Here is a 17,195-nt window from a genome sequence, read left to right on the forward strand (position 1 = left end):
CACACCGAGCAAGGAGCCCGATGCAGGACTAGATCCCAGGACCCCGGGATCATGACCTGAGCCAAAGGCAGACGCCTAACCAACTGAGCCACCCAGGCGCCCCTTGTTTTCTGTTTTTAACTGTACAGTAAAACTTAGATGCAGATCAAAAAGAAGAACAAGACAAAAAGTTGACCGGGAGGGTGGCTCAGTCGGAGGAACATGTGACTCGATCTCGGGGTCATGAGTTTGACACCCCACTAAAAAAAATAAATAAACTTTAAAAATAAATTTAAAAAACTTAAAAAAAAAAAAAAGAAGTGGACATGGAAGGCCTCTGTGTGAGGTTGCAGAAGGGAGGAACTGAGACTCAGGAACCTGAGCAGAGTCCCCATCTCTCAGAGTGGGGTGTGATAAACAATGCCACAGTCACTAGCCACAACACTTGTAGCTTCTGCTTATGTTTTAGAGAAATGAAATAGCCTTCAAATGCAGCAAGAAGTGAAAGCACTCAAGGCTGTTGTCTCCAAGGAGGAGATCTGAGGATCTGGAGGGGTAGGCACTGCAGCTTTTCATTAAAAGCCCTTCATTTTTTGAGGTTACTTTATTACATTTCATCATGTTTTACTTTGACCACGTAGAATAAGAACCTCTCCCTTGACCTCTGACACCCTTTGATTACCTCCTCCTCTCCCTCCCTCCTCACAGCTGAACTTCTGGGAGGAGTGGACGTCCCTGCTATCCCCTCTCCCTCCTGCCCGACACTTCCTGCGGCTGCCACTTCACAGAAACGGCTTCTCCGGCGCCAAGGGGCCCTGCTTTGCTTCCTTCCTCTCTGGCCGTTGCTTCCTGCTGCCTTGGTGGCCTGCGTCTGTGTTTCCGCCCTGAGGTGCTGTCCTGGCTCCTGCTCTCCATCCACTCTCCCTCTCTGCAATCTTACCTCTACTTCTGTGACTTTGTTAGTGGTTGAGTCCCTAATATATTCCTGACTGCTCTTTTGAGTTCCAGAACTGCACATCCCACTGCCTCTGGCACTGCTCCCCTCCTCAGGTGACAGGCTCCTCAGATGAAACATGTGCAAAACAGAATTCACCTCCCCTCCCAACCCCCACACTGCTTTCCCTTCATCTCATCCTCACAGTGGCTCAGTGTCATCAGATGTCACCTAGTGTCATCTTCAAGCTATCTTTTCCTTACCCCTTCCCATACCCAATCTACCAACAAGTCCTGTTGTTGCAGGACTTCTCCAGCTCCCCACAGCGGCCTCCAGAGGCCCAGCTACAATCCTCTGCTGCCAGAATTACTGAGACAGCCCCTAACTGGGCTCCCTGCCTCCACTGGGCTCTGCTCCCATCCACCAGCCATGCTGCAGCCAGGAAGCTCTCTCTCTCTGAACCACAGACAGAAGCACATCACTGCCCTGATGAGAGAACAGAGTCCACAGTTCTTACCATGATTATTCGAGAACCTTCACATTTGGCCTGCAACCTACATTGTCTACCTTTATCGCTTACCTCTTCAGTGCCTGGCATGGGGTTCCTGTGTCTCGAATGCCTTTCCTTTCGTACTCCGCCTAGAAAATATTGTACTTCCCCAGAGGAAAGAGCAACCTGGATTCAAATCCTGGCTTTGCCACCTCTCACCCCATGACCTTGGACCAGTGGCTTAGTTCCTCCAATCCCCTTTATCTGGAGAATGGGGATCAAAATGGTCCCTACCTCCTGAGGCTCTCGAGAGGTGCTGAGTAGTCACCCAGTGTCACACCCTCACCCCACAAGCCTGTTTTCCCAAACTCTGCAGCTTCCAGCACATGCCACCACCACCACAGACCAACGACACCACACCGCCATCAGTGAGTCTCTTAGCTGTGGACAATGCCTCCTTGACTTCTAATGCAGAAGTCCCAGGTTCACACAGCCTTCAGGCAGTCCCAGGAACTGAGTGCTCTCCGCGAGGCCCTCACTCCCCCAGCCGCCAGCGCCACCTGCGCAGCCATGCCATGCAACTGGGACACACACCGCTGGGGCAGTGGCCCCTGGCTCCCTTTGTGCCCAGGCTCCATGTCCCACCTGGTCCCTCCACTCCCAGTGCTGCTCAGCCAGAAGCACTAGCCACCAGTTCCCGCTCCGAAGAAAACCAGAGAAGGCCCCAGAAGTGCCTCCCTGCGTTCACTCGCCCACGAGCCCCTTCTTGGAGGATCAGCTCACCTCGGCACACGGGCACACACTTGCCCAAGCTGAAAAAGCGGGAGTGCAGCTCTTTGGTGAAGCAGATGTCTGCAGCCGCAGGGGTCCTGAAGTAGGGACAGATGCAGTCATCCCTGCCTCCCCTGCACCCTAATTCCCTGCCCTCCCCGCAACATGATGCCTGACATTGTCGGCAATGTGGAAAGGAGGCACAGGAGGGCCTGTGGAACCCCACCCCGTGCCCTGCCTGTACTGCTGGACGCCGCCTCCTGGGCAGAGCAGGAGGAGGGCAAATCTGGGCAGAGACGGGTGAGGCCTGCCAGGCCCACTGCGAGGGGCCCATTCCTCCTCACCAACGCATCAACTTCAGGTTCCAGATGTGGCGGAGTTTCAGGATCCCTAGAGAAGGAAACGCTTCATGCCCCAGCTTGCCTGGTCCCTAGGGAGCATCTTTTTCTGTCACCCAGTTTCAGGGAATGAGGAGCGGGGGCAGCAGCACTACCATTTCCCTATGGCTAAAAGTAGCATCTTCCAGTCCCTTCGGCTGGACCCCATGTTGTCCCTGGCTTCTCCCTCTCTCCCATCCCCACCCATATCGTATTGGTCCCCACATCTGGCCTGCCTACCTCCCTGATACCTTTTGCCACTGCCTATCCTTCTACACCTGTCCCTCCAGTGTTACTGCCCCCACCCCAGTCCAGGTTACTGAATGGCTCTAAAAGCTCCTTCCTGGCCTCCTGGTATCTGCCTGTGGCACTCTACAGGCCCTTCTCTGCCCAGTGGCCAGGGTGGGCTCTAAAAGGCTCCGATTTGACCAACTGGCTTCCCATGAGCTCTACCACAGTCTAACCTCCTGAATTCATCAATAAAAGCCCTGGGCACCCCTCTACCCCGCCATCTGGGTTACTGGAGCCAAGCAACTCCCTGTGAAGTCAGCAGAGCAGGAACTTCTAGGTGGTGAAGTGGGCTCCCAAATGAGGCTGGTTAAAGGGTACAAACTCAGCCTGGGGCAAACCTGGAACCAGGACACACGTCTCCCAGCCTCTAGCCCAGACCTTCCTTGACAAGATACCCTTTGGTTCTCGGATCTGTTTCAATACTCTGTGGGACCTTCAACAGTTTAGAGAATGGAGGGTTCCACAGGCCTGATGCATCAAAGTAAAGCAGCCATCAATCAGACTTTGCCCTGCAGCTGTTTCCTCACTCCCTCGGTCCCTCCAAATTTCTGAGGCCCTTGCCAAGTTATTTTCTGAGAGGATACTGAAGGGGCCACAAATCCTATTTTAATCCTTGGGGCAGGACACCCCAGAAACAGGAGTGCCAGGGATTTGTAGAGAGCCCAGTGAGAAGTCAGTTTGTTCTACTTCTGTCTGGCCCCCTCCCGGGTTCTCTCCATGCCTCCCTGTGCCCATAACCCTGGTGCCAGGTACCCCAGAGATGAGGGTCATCCATGCAGGACTGGTGATTGGAGACAGTGATGAGGGGCGTGGCCGGGCCTCGGTTCTCGATGAGCTCGTACAGCACCTCCTTGTTGTGGACGGTGAGGTGGTTCATGTACTCTGGGGCGAGAGACGGACTGTGGGGAGAGGTCTTGGCCTCATTCTCCCTGGCTCCCAGGGCTCCCCCCAGCCAAACTAGCCCCTACCCACGCCCACAACCCCAAATCCCAACTCTGGCTGGGCGTGGAGAGCCGTGGCCGACCCTGCCTCGGCTTCGGGCCCACTCACTGGTCCAGAAGCAGCTGTAGGTGCCCACGAGGCCCATGACGACGCTGCTGGCCAGAGTCCAGGTGAACGGCGGCACGGCGGGGAACGGCCATTTCACACGCAGGGGCATCTCCCCCGCCCAGACCGAGCTCCCCCGCTCCCCCCAGGCAGCCCGGCGCTTCCCCTGCCACGGGGCAGCCTGTGGGGCCGCTCTAGGCTTGTGTCCTCAACCGCTGGAGAACTGGGTCCCCGGCAGGCCCGCGCCACAGACGGGCTCCGCTCGACAGGGGACTCGACCAAGGTCACCTCGCAGGTCAGGCCAGAGCCGGGCCGGCCCCCGCTCTCTCGCCACAGACGAGCCGCCACCGAGGTCAGGAGTCGGGGTTCGCAGTGAGAAGCGAGAGGGGCCGGCGGTGGCAGCCAGGGGCCCCGGGCCCCCGCCGGAAACCGAGCCAGCGACGGCGGCCGGCTCCCAGCGGCCTGTCGCAAAATGCTCTCAGGCCGCTTGACGGCAGCAGGGGCGGGCCCTTGGGCCGTGTGGCCCCGCCCCGCCCCGCCCCGCCCCGCCCGTCCCGCCCCGCTCCCGCGCAGAAGCGGGTTCCCGGCCGCTGGCGGCTGCGCGTCCTTTGTAGCTCCTTAGTTCGTGCCCAGAAAAGTCTCCATAGGTAACTTGGGCTAGGCGAACAATTACCTGACACCACTAAAGGTTGGAGCTGACGGGGCACTTTTATTTTTTATTTTTTATTTATTTTTATTTTTATTTTTTTATTTTTTTAAAGATTTATTTATTTATTTGACGGAGAGAGACCCAGCGAGAGAGGGAACACAAGCAGGGGGAGTGGGAGAGGGAGAAGCAGGCTTCCCGCCGAGCAGGGAGCCCGATGCGGGGCTCGATCCCAGGACCCTGAGATCATGACCTGAGCCGAAGGCAGGCGCTTAACGACTGAGCCACCCAGGCGTCCCCGGGGCACTTTTATTTAGGTTTTTTTTCCCCTTTGTTTTTTATTGAGGCAAAATTCACAAAACGGAATTAACCGTTTTGTAATATTTTGTAGCATTTTATATTCTATACCGTATTTTACGTATATAACCTGTTATATGTTACATTATGTAATTTTTATGTAATTTCTGCACACAATTTGTTACAATATTACAGATATGTACAATATGTGTATCTATATGTAACATGTAATGTGTGATGTAATATATATGTAGCAACATATGCCAAATAATAAAAAGATACTATGTATAATATAGTATTTTCCGTCATTTAGTACATTTCCAGTGTTCTCAACCACCACCTCTGTTTCCCCAAAACATGTTTATCACCGCGGAAGAAAGCCTTGTATCGGCTAAGCAGTCTGTTTATTTTTCTTCTTATCCTTCTCCTCCTCCTCCTCCTTCTTTTTTATTTAAGTAATTTCTACGCCCAACGTGGGGCTTGAACTCAGAATCCTGAATTCAAGGGTCGCATGCCCTACTGACTGAGCCAGCCAGGCGACCCTAGAAACAAATTTTTTTTTTTTTAATCGATACAACTGTGCTTCAAAAATAATAAATAGGGGCGCCTGGCTGGCTCACTTGGGGTCTCCAGAGGGCGTAGGAGTGTGCAGCCACACTGGCAACTGGCCTGAGGACATGGAGAGGAGGCTCTTGTCCTCGGGGGAGCCCCCAGGCTCGCCGCAGGGCTCCCCTACGACGGGCACAAGCTCGGGCTCTTGTGTCTTCCGTACCAGATGCTGCCTAGAGGCAGCCCGTGTCGGGGACTGAGGGCCGGGCCTGGGAGAGCACAGCTCCGGGTTTGCATTTGCGCGCCGGCTCCTCCTCCCCGCGCACCCTTGGCACAGGCAGCTACTCATTATGGGAATGCTGAGGCTCGATTACTCTCTGTGACTCACAGGTCTGTCATCTGCCCCCAGCTCCAGGCCTCCTCCGGCGCCTGCTTTCCACGTGGGCCAGGGAAGGTGGAGTCCAGCGCTCGGCCCTGGGGGGCAGAGCCTCAGCGCCAAGAAGGGTGGGGCGACCGGCCTGGCCTGACGGGTGGGTCGGGAAGACAGCCTCTTCCTCTTTTCTCCCCTACGGTTCCTGCCCAGACGGCTGCTGCGATTCCGTAGAGGTGTTGCGATCCGCTTACAGCTCCGGCAGGCGTGGATACGAGCTGGTCTGAGGGTCTGAGTAGGTATGGGAGCCCTCTGAGCAGAGGGAGGGAGAAAGTTACCCCCCCCCCGCCCCGGCCTGAGGACAGGGGTGAGAGGGGAAGGGAACCCCTGGGGCCAAGGGTTGGCCTTGGGAGCCTGGGCTAGGCTTTGGGCTGAGGCCAGGAACAGTCACTGTGGTTCTTCTTGACCTTGGCCCTTCTGCGGGCCCCTGACCCCAGAGCCTCCGAGCCTTCCCTTGACAGCCCTGGGCTGCTCAAGTGTCCACATACATCCCAGAATAGTAACCAGGGCAGGGCACCCAAGCCAGCCTGAGTGACAGAGCAGGTGGCCAGGGAGAGACAGGCATTCAGCCCAGCCAGGAGTATGAAAGAGATGCAGAGACTAGATGACAAAGAGGGGAAAACAGAGAAGAGAGGGCGAGAAAGACAGAGGAAGGCAGAGAGGGAGGTGACAAAATGTTACCTGGGATGCAGTGGGAAATTACTCAAATAAGAGGGCTTAAGAGGGCTGAAAGGGGCGCCTGGGTGGCTCCGTCGGTTAAGCGTCCTACTCGGTTTCGGCTCAGGTGGTGATCTCAGGGTCGTGAAATGGAGCTCCGTGTGGGGCTCTGTGCTCAGTGTGGAGTCTGCTCCAGATTCCCTCTCTCCCTCTCCCTTCTGCTCATTCTCTCTCTCTCTCTCCCACCCCCCAAATAAATAAAATCTTAAAAAAAATAAGAGGGCTGAGAGCTATCAGTAGAAGGGAAGGAGGAAGGGACAAAAGCAGAGAAGGAATATGGCTTATTTTGCAGAACCAACAGTTCCAGCCAAGGAGACACCCAACTAACTAGGTGTTTCACCTGATAGCCCCTTGCTAGGTGTGTCTTGCCTGATAGCTGCTTATGTGAGCCAGTTTGAGCTGGATTGGAGCTGAGCATGGAACCCCCCCCACCCCGTTGTCCTAAAGTAACTACCTTTAGCTCATTATAATACTAAAATCTTCTCCTATAGGCAGAGTTTTCCACCCTTTTTTTAAAATTTTTTTTTAAAAAATTTTTTAAAGATTTTATTTATTTATTTGACAGAGAGAAAGAGAGCACAAGTAGCCAGAGAGGCAGGCAGAGGGAGAGGGAGAAGCAGGCTCTCCATTGAGCAGAGAGCCCGACGTGGGGCTCAATCAGGACCTGAGCCAAAGGCAGCCGCTTAACCGACTGAGCCACCCAGGCACCCCTGTCCACCCTTTTTTGAACATACGTTGTATGCACTAACATGTTGACATGCTAGGCATGCACAATTGAACCCAAACTGCCTGTGTAAGCTCCCTGCCCCGACCCCCTAATACACTGGATAAAAGCTTCCTATTATTAACCTCATGGGGAGACAGTGCTTTGAGAGTCATCTCCCTGTCTCCTTACTTATTTTTTTTTTTTTAAAGATTTTATTTATTTATTTGACAGAGAGAGACACAGCGAGAGAGGGAACACAAGCAGGGGGAGTGGGAGAGGGAGAAGCAGGCTTCCCGCGGAGCAGGGAGCCCGATGTGGGGCTCGATCCCAGGACCCTGGGATCATGACCTGAGCTGAAGGCAGACGCTTAACGACTGAGCCACCCAGGCGCCCCCTGTCTCCTTACTTATAACAGGAACTAAAAACCTCTTTGCTTTCAACACTTCCTTGGGTTGTGTTCAATTTGGTGCACCTCAAGTGGTGAACCCCTTGAGTTTGGTTACAAAGGTGACAGAGAAAAGCAGGCAGACAGAAGTAGAGGGACTTACATTGCTTAAGTGAGAATGACACAGATAGGGAGCAAGCAAGGGGCTGAACCCAAATAACAGGACAAAGTTTGGGTGCATCTGAAACAAAGATAAACCAAGAGAAAGAGGGAGCAAAATGCGTTCGTCTTAAAGATAGCATCTCACAAGCAGAGAGAGATGTTGAAGGTGATCCTCCTGTTGCTAATGGTGGTGAAAAGTTGGAATTAGTTGTGAGGTCGAACTCTTGTGACCTGTTGGTGGGAATGTAAAAAAGTAAACCCGGGTTTATCCATACAGTCGAATATTTAATCCATACAGTTGAAATCCGTGTGGTTTATCCACACAGTTAGTTGAATACTATTTGGCCTTAAAAACGACAGAAATTCTGACATATGCTACAACATAGATAAGGTTTGAGGACATTATGCTGAGTGAAATCAGCCAGTCACAAATAGACAGATACTGTATGATTTCTCTCCTATGAGGTGCCGAGAGTAGTCAGATTCATAGAGACAGAAAGTAGGACAGTGGGCGCCAGGGGCTGGGGGGAGGGGGATAGGGAACGAGTGTTAATGGGGACAGGGTTTCAGTTTGGGAAGTTGGAAAAATTCTGGTGATGGATGGTGGTGATGGTTGCACAACAGTGTGAATGTGCTTAATGCTACTGAGCTGTATACTTTAAAATGGTTAAGGGGCGCCTGGGTGGCTCAGTCGTTAAGCGTCTGCCTTCAGCTCAGGTCATGATCCCGGGGTCCTGGGATCGAGCCCCACATCGGGCTCCCTGCTCGGTGGGAAGCCTGCTTCTCCCTCTCCCACTCCCCCTGCTTGTGTTCCCTCTCTCGCTGTGTCTCTCTCTCTCAAATAAATAAATAAAATCTTTAAAAAAAATAAATAAAATAAAAGATTTTATTTATTTATTTGAGAGAGAGAGACAGAGCATGAACAAGGGGGAGGAGGCAGAGGGAGAGGAAGAAGCAGACTCCCCACTGAGCAGGGAGCCCACTGATGCGGGGGCTTGATCCCGGGACTCCGGGATCGTGACCTGAGACAAAATCAAGAGTCAGACGTCCAACCAACTGTGCCACCCAGGCGCCCCACTTAAAATCATTCAGAGGAAAAAAGAATGAAGTCTAGCCCTATGTGCTGATGTTGGAAGTTGTCCACAGGGAGAAAGGCAGGAAATCTGCGATGCTGGCCATTCTGGGAGGCTGGTGCTGGGCAGCAGGATGAACATCACTTCCTCTGTCCCACGCTGCCATGTCCTTTCAGAAGCAGAACTGAGCCTAGCTGGGACCGCACCCCGGGACGGCCTGGATTCCTCCAGAGGGTCCCAGCAACCCCCACAGAGCCATGCACTGCCCAGCCGTGCTCCTGCTTCTCCTGCCTGGTGGGGCTGAGGCCTTTCGCATCTGTGCCTTCAATGCCCAGCGGCTTACGCTTTCCAAGGCAGCCAGAGAGCATGTGATGGACACCTTCGTCCGGGTAGGTTCATCACTGAGGGAAAGCTGTGCCCACGACCCAAATCCCCCTGCCCTGCCTGGCCAGGGGCATTTCCCAGAGAAGAGGGGACATCAAGAGGCGTGGGTGTGGAGATGTGGAGCACATTCCTTCCCTGTCATTGGCCTCAGTCTCCTCCTCTGTAACGTGGATGCAGTGTGGTTGGGGTGGCACTCGGCCTTCTCCCAAGTCCTTGCTGGTCCCAGTGCTCTCTGTGGGCCTCAGCCAGAGAGCCGTATCACTCTTGGCCACACCGGTGCTAGTTCCCCAGGGACCCCACCTTCCTCCTGGGGTCGCTGGCACTGAGTGGGGCCAGCCCTTCTGCTGTCCTGCAGATCCTGGCTCGCTGCGACATCATGGTGCTGCAGGAGGTGGTGGACGCTTCTGGCAGTGCTATGTCCCTCCTGCTTCGAGAACTCAATCGGTGAGGAGGGTTCTGTGGGTCTAATCTGCACCCCCCCCCCCCCGGAGCCTCGGGGCCCCTGACCCTGGGTTTCCCTATCCTGGCAGATTTGATGACTCCGGGCCCTACAGTTTCTTGAGCAGCCCCTCTCTGGGGCGCAGCACATACATGGAGAAGTACGTGTACGTGTACCGGTAAGCACAGATGGTGGCCGGGCCGGGCTTGGCACTTGGCCCAGTGCGAGGTGCCTCTGCAGTCCCAACGACTACGGGCTCCTTCCTCCTGGGGTGGCCCTCACCTTCTCATTGCACTTTTTCTCCTCAGTGGGTTTCTTTGGGGATCTTACCCCCCTCTACCCTAGCCAGCTTTGATGCCCATGTGTCCCTACAGCAGGAGGCCTTCATTTTGCGCGCACAGATGTGGGGCTTCTTTGCCTCTCACCTGTGGAAGCCACTGTGGGGGCTTGTTGTGGACTTTGGGCAGACCCAGTTTCCAGAGATAGCCCTAAGTCCTTGGGATAGCCTGGGGCAGAGGAGCCCTCGGGGGTCAGGATGGAGAGGGCAAGGGGGGTGGTCAGGTAAGGAGACCTGTTTATACAGATGAAATCATATGTCTAGAATTCACTCCAAAATAATGAGGTGGGGGGTACAGAAACACATCCACATGGAAATGCTCATAACAGCCCCAGATTGGAAACAGCAGTCCGAGTGTCCATCAGCTCTTTATACACTGGAATGTTACCTGGCCACAAGAAGGAATGAAGAAGCTTGAGCCGTGCTGTGGCGTGGATGGACCTTGAAAACCTGTGTGCTAAGGGAAAGGAGCCAGACACAAAAGACCACATATGACTTTGATTCCCTTCACACAAAGTGTCCAGAACAGGCAAATCTACAGAGACAGAAAACAGATCAGTGGCCGCCAGCGGCAGAGGAGGGGAATGGGGAGCCACTGCTCATGGGTACATGGCTTTTTCGGGCCATAAGTAGTTTCCAAAACTGAATGTGGCGATGGTTTCACAACCCTGTGAATGTCCTAATTCTTCTGTGGGTCTAATCTGGCCCCCTCCGGAGCCTCGGGGCCCCTGACCCTGGGTTTCCCTATCCTGGCAGATTTGATGAGTCCGGGCCCTACAGGCAGATTTGATGAGTCCGGGCCCTCTGTGGGGCTGCTCAATACCATTGAATTGTGCGTTTTAAACAGGTGAATTCCATGGTATGTGAATTATATCTCAATAAGAAACAAGTTCTAGAAAAGCAGCTAGGAGGCTGCGGTCACATGAAATAGGGCTGGTAGTGGAGGGCCCCTCGCAAACCAAATCAGTGATGTGGGGCCACTGCTTCTCATCCCTTGGTCCCCCAGGTCACACAAGACACAGGTCCTGGATTCCTACGTGTACGAGGACAAGGATGATCTATTTGCCCGGGAGCCCTTTGTGGCCCAGTTCACTTTTCCCAGCAAGGGTAGGAAGGGAAGAAGGGTGGCCCTGCTATGTGGGAGCAGGAAGGAGGGTCTGGCTGGCTGTACCGAGGGCCTGGTTACTGGGAAGAGGCTGGGTGGGGGTGCCCAGGAGTGGGTGGGAGTCCTCCATTCCTGGGGCTTGCAGTCCTTCGCAGCCTGGTGCTGGTCCCGCTGCACACCACTCCGAAGGCCGTAGAGCAAGAGCTGAATGCCCTGTATGACGTCTTTCTGGATGTCTCCCAGCGCTGGCAGAACAGGGTAGGGTTGGGCAGATGGCACAGGAGGGCTGGGGACAGGAGGGTTGGGTGGCCAGGTCTGACTGCTGCCGCCCACCCCGACCCCGCCTCCAGGACATGATCCTGCTCGGGGACTTCAACGCTGACTGTGCCTTCCTGACCAAAAAGCGCCTGGGTGAGCTGGTGCTGCGGACTGAGGCAGGCTTCCACTGGGCGATTGACGACGACGAGGACACCACAGTGCGGGCCAGCACCCACTGCGCTTATGACCGCATAGTGCTGCACGGGGAGCACTGCCGGAGTCGGCTGCGCTCTGCGGCTGCCTTCAACTTCCCCAGCAGCTTCCAGCTCACCGAGGAGGAGGTGAGGCGGGGAGGCCGGGACGGGGTCCCAGGGAAGTCCCTCCGCCCCGGCACTGATCCTCTGTCCTGCTGCCTACCCCCAGGCCCTCAACATCAGCGACCACTACCCCGTGGAAGTGGAGCTGAACCAGGCGGCACCCAGGGTCCAGCCTCTTGGCCTGGCCCTTCTGTTGCTGCTACTCCTGCTCCCCCCGCTGGGCCTGGTGGCCTGAACCAGCCCCGAGCCTGCTGCCCACAGATGTGAGGACTGTGCTGCCCTCAGGACTCAAATCCTGCTCTCTCCGGTGTGCTCCCCAACTGCTCTAGAGCCGGAGAGACTCCTGAGAAGCTTCCACTGCAGCCCTCCTCCATCTGATTATAGCTCTACCCCACTGGACTGCAACCCTTCTCCATCTGCCTTTTCTTTGGTTTGGCTTGCTCTTTGGTTGGGCCCCTGCCTGGCATTAGGATGTAGAGGGAGGCATGGGCCCTGAGGCTAGACCCATGCCACTCTGCCCCCAGCTAGTGTCAAGAGTGCGGATAGAGCAGGCTCCAGGGCTGGGGGAGAAAAGGGGGCTCAGGTGATTTTGGCTCAACTGCAGGGCTCAGAAAAGGGAATCACAGCAGAACAAAAGATTTTATTATAGGACAAAAAGGAAACTTACACGCTGAGAACAAAAAGCTAAATTGAGGGATATTACATACGTGGAGCAGATGTGCCAGAGGGCCGTTTTTATTGCACACAGGATCCGTATGAATCAATATTAAGATTCTAGCAGACACAAGGATCGATAAGCAGTTTACACACACACAGTAACTAGCGAACAGAAAATGAAGCTTGTTGTAATCCCATACATGAAAATAGCTTCAAATAGCCCTGCTGCCTGCTGTCAAGCCCATGTTCACAACCATGGTGCAGCCCAACCTCGCCCCACCCAGGGTATGGTCAGTCCACACTGGGGGCACGTGTACGAGGCGTGGCTCGGGCTGGGTACCAAGGCTACAGGCACATAGAGAGATGCACCACTTATGTAACTAACAGCAACTGTATGAGTACGTGCTCGTGCAGGTAAAGGGACTACAGGACACTTAGCAAAATGTTACCAATGATCTTATTTAGGGTGTTGGTATCGTAGAACCCTCCCTTCCCCAGCTTCATTTTCCAGAGACAGAGCTCAGTAAAACCAGCTAGCAGGATTATCAGGGCCATTTAAACACTATTTATGGTTTAGAATCATCTCAAGGTCAAAAATAAAAGTAATTTTCAACCTTAGAAATGTCTGTTAAGTAATGATTACAAAAGGCCAGTGGATTCAATGCAACCCAGCCCAGCCTGGGGAAGCGGCAGAGGCGCTCAGTGACCACTGTGGCCCACTCTGGAACCATCTCTTTAGGACCTGCTTCTGGCTGGAGAACCACAAGCCATCAGGCCTAGTAGGGATTCTCGGGGGCTTGTTTTTGCTGCCCCGTGATACTGAGCCCAACTAATGCTTTTAGAACCCTGGTACACAACCGTGCCAGACAACACAGAATCCCCAGACCAAGGGGAGCTGCACACTACTTGCCAAAAGGTTGTCTTGCCTATGGGCCATTTCAGGTGGGGGGAGCTTGAGGTCAGGTCGGACACTAGCCAAAGTGGTCAAGCACGTGGAGAGGAGGCCCCAGAAGGGGTGGTAGGTGGTGAGTGTGGGTCAAAGCTGCCTTACAACCTAACACAAGAAACTATTCAAGGGCTAACCGGAGGGCCCATCTCCTAGAGTGCTGGTTGAAACATGGCTGGAACCATGCCTAGTCTTCACTTCTCCCCATTTGCAGTTATGTTGCTGGTCTGGGATCCTCAGGGAGAGCTTCTACAGCAGCCACAAGTCAGCCTTAGGCCACAAGCCCTTTTTAATCGCGGGGGCAGGGCACTTTACTAAAGGAGCACTCAATGCCTATGGACTCATCACAGACTGGACTTGCAAAGGGAAATTTTGAACAGACAACATCTGATCTAGGTACGTCCAAGTCAATGTCCTAACTAGACAACTGAGAGGATGCTGGTCCTGGCCAACTTGTCAGCCTTCTTCTCAAAATAAAGGACCATGACTTGAGAGTTTCCAAAGAGCCCCAACCCTCCATGAATCCAGATGCACAGACAGACAGGAAGTAGGTTTTATTGGTGGGCATGAGTCGGGAGGGGGCAGTGCCGAGATTCTCAGGAGTGCAGAGCCCTCCATTTGTCCAAGGGGCCACGATTAGGGATGTATTTGACCCCACAGCCATCTGGGATAAGCCGCTTTTCAGCCACCATGTCTTCAAATTCATCCGCATTAAACTTAGTAAAGCCCCACTTCTTGGAGATGTGGATCTAGGGAGAGAGAAAGAGAATGGCATGAAGAAGCCTGGACACTAGGGCAAGCACAGGCAGGACAGTGGTTTCAGCACAACTCACCTTCTGGCGGCCAGGGAACTTGAACTTGGCCCTCCGTAGGGCCTCAATCACATGCTCCTTGTTCTGCAGCTTGGTACGGATGGACATGATGACTTGGCCAATGTGGACCCTGGCTACTGTGCCCTGGGGCTTTCCAAAGGCACCCCGCATACCTGTCTGCAGCCTAGATTGGAGATAGCATGAGGTCAGACCTCAGTGTCCACTGGAAAGAGCTGTCTCCAAGGTCCCTTAGGGCAACCCATACAATCAACAGGCTGCATACACTACCAAGGAGGCTACTGTTTGCAGCCATGGCACACTGGGCCCCCATGGACAAAGAGCACAGTCGGCTTAATTGGCTGCAGAGAACAGAAAACTCAAAAACAGACTAGCCAGTCCCTACAAGGTATCATTGGGCTCATCTGAAAGCCCTCCAAACTGTGACTGCTTCAGCTACCTGCTTGCTGGCAGGTGACTGTCATCAGGATTAAAGCTACTCCCTCAGAAGCACCTCCTTTCACCTGTCATCAAGAGGCTAAATCTTAGTCACGGTGCCTTTTATGTTTGTTTCTGCAAGTCAATTCTGTGCAGTGGTATGAGGGGAAAATGGTCCATTAAAATCCATCTGGTAGCCTTTAACCTAGCTTTATTACAGGTGGCTAAATTCTTTATGTGAGGCCCATTTCTTTGCCCTGATGAAAAAAATCAAACCAAACAAGGGCCTCGAGGTATGGGAAAACACCTGAAAAGGCAGAGACCCACGACCCAGCTCACCTGTCAGCTCCAGCACAGGACAACATCTTGTTGATACGGATGACATGGAATGGATGGAGCCGCACTCGGATGTGAAAACCATCTTTGCCACAGCTTTTCACCATGTACTTGTTGGCACAAATACGGGCAGCCTCCAGGGCTAGGTTGGCAACGGGGGAGGCAGCAGAGTGAGACAAGATAGCACAGAAGCATTTAGTGTAACCCTCCCTGGCTCTCACAGTACATTTGTATCGGCTATACTGACAAAGGCTCCCCACTGGATACGATTAACTGATAAAACCAGGGCGGTGAGAAGGGATGGAGTGATTAAGAAGGAATCCTGCCTCACCTTCAGAGGAGAGCTGCTCGTATTCATCTGACACCATGTGGCCACATAGTGGGAACTCATCCACTTTTGCCTTCTTCCGCCCCAGGTCAAAGATGCGGATCTTGGCATCTGAAAAGAACTTGGGTAAGTGGGGGGGGGGGGGCAACTGAGTCAGTGCAGCAAAACCAGTTTGGGAGCTCTCCCACTACTTACCAGGGACACCTCTGCAGAAGCGAGACTTTGGATACGGCTTGTTCTTACAATACCGGTAACTGCGGGGAGGGGGGGAAACCCAAAGTTACAGTTCACAAGTGAACCCAACAATGGAACACTTTGAGGAATCCCTTAAATTAAGACCAAAGGAGAGCTGGGAATGGGGAGGACAACAATGTGTTAATCCCAGCTGTCTCCACCCCCGGACATTAGCTCTAAGCAAGACATGGTCAAAACAAGGTGGTCAAAAGTTAAGAGAACACCCATGCTAAGAACATAAAAGCAAAAAAATCTCATTTGATCCCTTATTATGGTTTCATGCTTCGCATAAGGTCAAACGGTCTAAAGGGGCTTTTCCAGGAAAAACAAACAAAAAACCTCTCTCTTCAAAGCACTCCAAGTTTGCTATTAGTAACTCAGTTCATGCCAGCCACCGACTTTTGGGCACGTGGCATTAAATCCGCCTCCGGACCACGTGTGAAGAGATTCTGACGCCCCCTGCAGGGCACACGACGCGGCCGAGCCCGCTTTTCAGGGCGGCCCTTGGCGCCCGAGAAGGGACGGGCATGTCGCCCGGAAATAAGACCGGGATAGCACACAAAGGCCCTGAAAGAGTATTGAGCCTAAAAAGGTGACGAATTTCCAGGACAGGGGGGAAGCAAGGCGGACGTCGCTTCCAGCCTGAAAGTGGCGGAACATATGCACTCCAGGAGAGCAAATCCACCCCCCCCCCGACAAAATAGAGGAAACGCTCAAGAACAGCATGAACTTTTAAAGAAACATAGTATACACCAAGACCCCCAAGCGACCCGGAAGGTATTGGGAAAACCGTGGAGTCTGTTCCAGTACAGGAAAGCTGCACTAGAGACTCCCTGCCAGGATTGCTTTTAATCGTGAAATACAGTTCTCCCTTTTTCACAGCTACCAAACTGCACGGATTCGGCACTCACCACCGGGCGGGGCGGCGGCCCATGGCGACACCAGGATCTTCAGTGGCTGCAACGAAACAGACAAAGTGGGACAGAAGACGAGGACAGGCCTCAAGCTAGGCCAGAGAATCAGCAAGGGCACCTCACAGATATACTGTCCCTGCCACTCACCTCACCGAAGGAAAAGAGGCGCTCGCTCGCCTGCGCATGCCTTATATAGGCGGGCTATCTTCGCGCACAGGTACCATAGAGTCCTGGCCAGGGCGGGTGGACGCTCTGTCACACTTCCCGGACCATAGACGCAGGGCTTTCTGCGCCTGTGTGCAGGCGTGGCCTCCGCACACGCGCAGAACGGGGGCACAACTGCGTGTTAACATACGGGCGGCCAGCTGGCCAATCTGGCGTCGCCACATCGGCATCCGAAACCCGTTTCCGGCTGGCCATCTTGGGTGTAGAACTCTTGCCCGAGGCTTTGCCCCAACTATCAAAAGACATATATTCCTGGAATTGAAAGAAGGAAAGTACCCTCGAGTGGGGCTTACGGCGGCTGCGTGCGTGTTCCTGGAGGTCACGAGGCTGAGACCCGGCCTCCGAGCCTCCCTCTGGGCTCCAGGACTCCACGACACAAGCCATGCTGGAGTCTCGGTCCGCGTTCCTTTGTCGGCGGGGCGGCAGGCTCACTCCGCCCACGTCTCCCCCGCCCTAACCGAAGAGTCCGGACCTGGCTGTGCTGTGAACTCTGCGCATATCCCGCGCCCACTGGAGACACGGGGCGGGGCTGCGACCTCTCGCGAGAGAAAGGCCAAGGAGAGGCCTCCCCATGATCCGGGACCCGAGAGACCCCCTGTGCACCTTAGCTCCCG

General features: G+C 54.0%; 3 protein-coding genes and 1 non-coding gene across 6 annotated transcripts; 1 reads left to right on the forward strand and 3 right to left on the reverse strand.

Annotated features, from left to right (window-relative positions):
• Positions 1 to 247: 247 nt before the first annotated feature.
• Positions 248 to 4,361, reverse strand: LOC116629308 (tafazzin-like). The gene is made up of 4 exons (XM_032399615.1): positions 3,893 to 4,361; positions 3,596 to 3,724; positions 2,519 to 2,564; positions 248 to 2,272 (listed from the first exon to the last, which is right to left on the reverse strand). The coding sequence occupies exons 1-4, from the start codon at positions 3,999 to 4,001 to the stop codon at positions 2,074 to 2,076; spliced, it is 483 nt and encodes a 160-aa protein (XP_032255506.1). The 5' UTR covers positions 4,002 to 4,361; the 3' UTR covers positions 248 to 2,073.
• A 1,539-nt stretch (positions 4,362 to 5,900) lies between these two features.
• LOC116629306 (deoxyribonuclease-1-like 1) lies at positions 5,901 to 13,741 on the forward strand. Of its 2 annotated transcripts, none has more exons than XM_032399611.1 (8): positions 5,901 to 6,050; positions 9,031 to 9,243; positions 9,594 to 9,682; positions 9,769 to 9,855; positions 11,021 to 11,121; positions 11,265 to 11,377; positions 11,470 to 11,718; positions 11,801 to 13,741. In XM_032399611.1, exons 2-8 carry the CDS (start codon positions 9,112 to 9,114, stop codon positions 11,927 to 11,929), a joined length of 900 nt encoding a protein of 299 aa, XP_032255502.1. In that variant the 5' UTR covers positions 5,901 to 6,050; positions 9,031 to 9,111; the 3' UTR covers positions 11,930 to 13,741. The 2 variants fall into 2 exon arrangements, with proteins under 2 accessions (XP_032255502.1, XP_032255503.1); XM_032399612.1 differs by having other exon boundaries at positions 5,901 to 6,046.
• Positions 13,742 to 13,836: 95 nt separating this feature from the next.
• Positions 13,837 to 16,667, reverse strand: LOC116629307 (60S ribosomal protein L10). Of its 2 annotated transcripts, XM_032399613.1 has the most exons (7): positions 16,504 to 16,621; positions 16,354 to 16,399; positions 15,404 to 15,462; positions 15,212 to 15,319; positions 14,884 to 15,022; positions 14,131 to 14,293; positions 13,837 to 14,046 (listed from the first exon to the last, which is right to left on the reverse strand). In XM_032399613.1, the coding sequence occupies exons 2-7, from the start codon at positions 16,374 to 16,376 to the stop codon at positions 13,894 to 13,896; spliced, it is 645 nt and encodes a 214-aa protein (XP_032255504.1). In that variant the 5' UTR covers positions 16,377 to 16,399; positions 16,504 to 16,621; the 3' UTR covers positions 13,837 to 13,893. The 2 variants fall into 2 exon arrangements, with proteins under 2 accessions (XP_032255504.1, XP_032255505.1); XM_032399614.1 differs by lacking the exon at positions 13,837 to 14,046 and having other exon boundaries at positions 14,174 to 14,282; positions 16,354 to 16,667.
• On the reverse strand, positions 14,341 to 14,474 carry LOC116629309. The gene has a single exon (XR_004298726.1). It is a non-coding gene; the product is annotated as a small nucleolar RNA SNORA70 (small nucleolar RNA).
• Positions 16,668 to 17,195: the final 528 nt, after the last annotated feature.

The sequence above is a fragment of the Phoca vitulina genome, unplaced genomic scaffold (genome assembly GCF_004348235.1).
Source record: "Phoca vitulina isolate PV1807 unplaced genomic scaffold, GSC_HSeal_1.0 scaffold574, whole genome shotgun sequence".
NCBI lineage: Eukaryota > Metazoa > Chordata > Mammalia > Carnivora > Phocidae > Phoca > Phoca vitulina.